General features: G+C 38.0%; 1 protein-coding gene across 1 annotated transcript in view; it reads right to left on the bottom strand.

Moving 5' to 3' along the window:
• The window catches only part of LOC124348710, a 4,457-nt gene continuing 3,657 nt past the window's right edge, over nucleotides 1-800 (bottom strand). The window contains exon 2 of the mRNA XM_046798985.1: nucleotides 1-82. Within this exon, the coding sequence (XP_046654941.1) occupies nucleotides 1-82 (82 nt within the window). The remainder of the gene's footprint in view (nucleotides 83-800) is intronic.

Raw genomic sequence — 800 nt, 5'->3', positions numbered from 1 at the left:
TTAAATATTGAGCAACGTTTTACTACCGCTTATAATCCGGCTAGTAATGGGGAAACCGAGCGCTTTAATCGTACTATGACGACTATGTTGCGTAAAGAATTAATTGATGGTCATCATGATAATTGGGAAGATGTTTTGGGTGAAGTGTGCTTTGCATACCGTTCATCGATACATTCTTCAACCAATGAAAGTCCGTATTATATGTGTTTTGGCCGTGATGTTAACTTTCCCATCAACAAAATATTAGGGGCAGTCCCAGACCCAGTCCCTTCTGCTAATTATGTTGATTCCCTTTTGGAGAGACTGCGTTATAGTTTTCAACGAGCCCATGAGTATAACAAAAAAACGAGGGAACAACAGAGGGAGCAATATAATAAGCGGGCTAAACTTTTTAATTACAAGACGGGTGATAGAGTTTTGTTAGATGTAAGAGTAGTTCAAAAAGGCGACAATAGAAAATTTACTTCCAAGTTTAAGGGCCCGTATAGGATAATCAAAGTAAATAAAAATCGAACGGTCGAAATAGCCGATAGTTCATTTAAAGCCCAACTTGTACACTGTAATCGACTAAAACCGTTATATGAAACTATGTTATGGACTGATGAAGCTATGCCTCAAATAGAGTCAACAATCGATCCAACTGAACGATCCCGTAAAAATTTAGTCACTCAGCCTAATTGTAATTCTGATGAAGAAGCTGATGACGAAAGGGATGGATTGAATAACATTGACTCTGATTCCCCTGACGAAATTGATGATCCCCCTTTACTTGATAAAGCTGCTGAAAATCCTGATCATAT

This window comes from Daphnia pulicaria, chromosome 7 (genome assembly GCF_021234035.1).
Source record: "Daphnia pulicaria isolate SC F1-1A chromosome 7, SC_F0-13Bv2, whole genome shotgun sequence".
NCBI classification, from domain to species: domain Eukaryota; kingdom Metazoa; phylum Arthropoda; class Branchiopoda; order Diplostraca; family Daphniidae; genus Daphnia; species Daphnia pulicaria.
The sequence above is the reverse complement of the archived record's forward strand: the minus strand, read 5'-3'. Positions and strand labels throughout refer to the sequence as shown.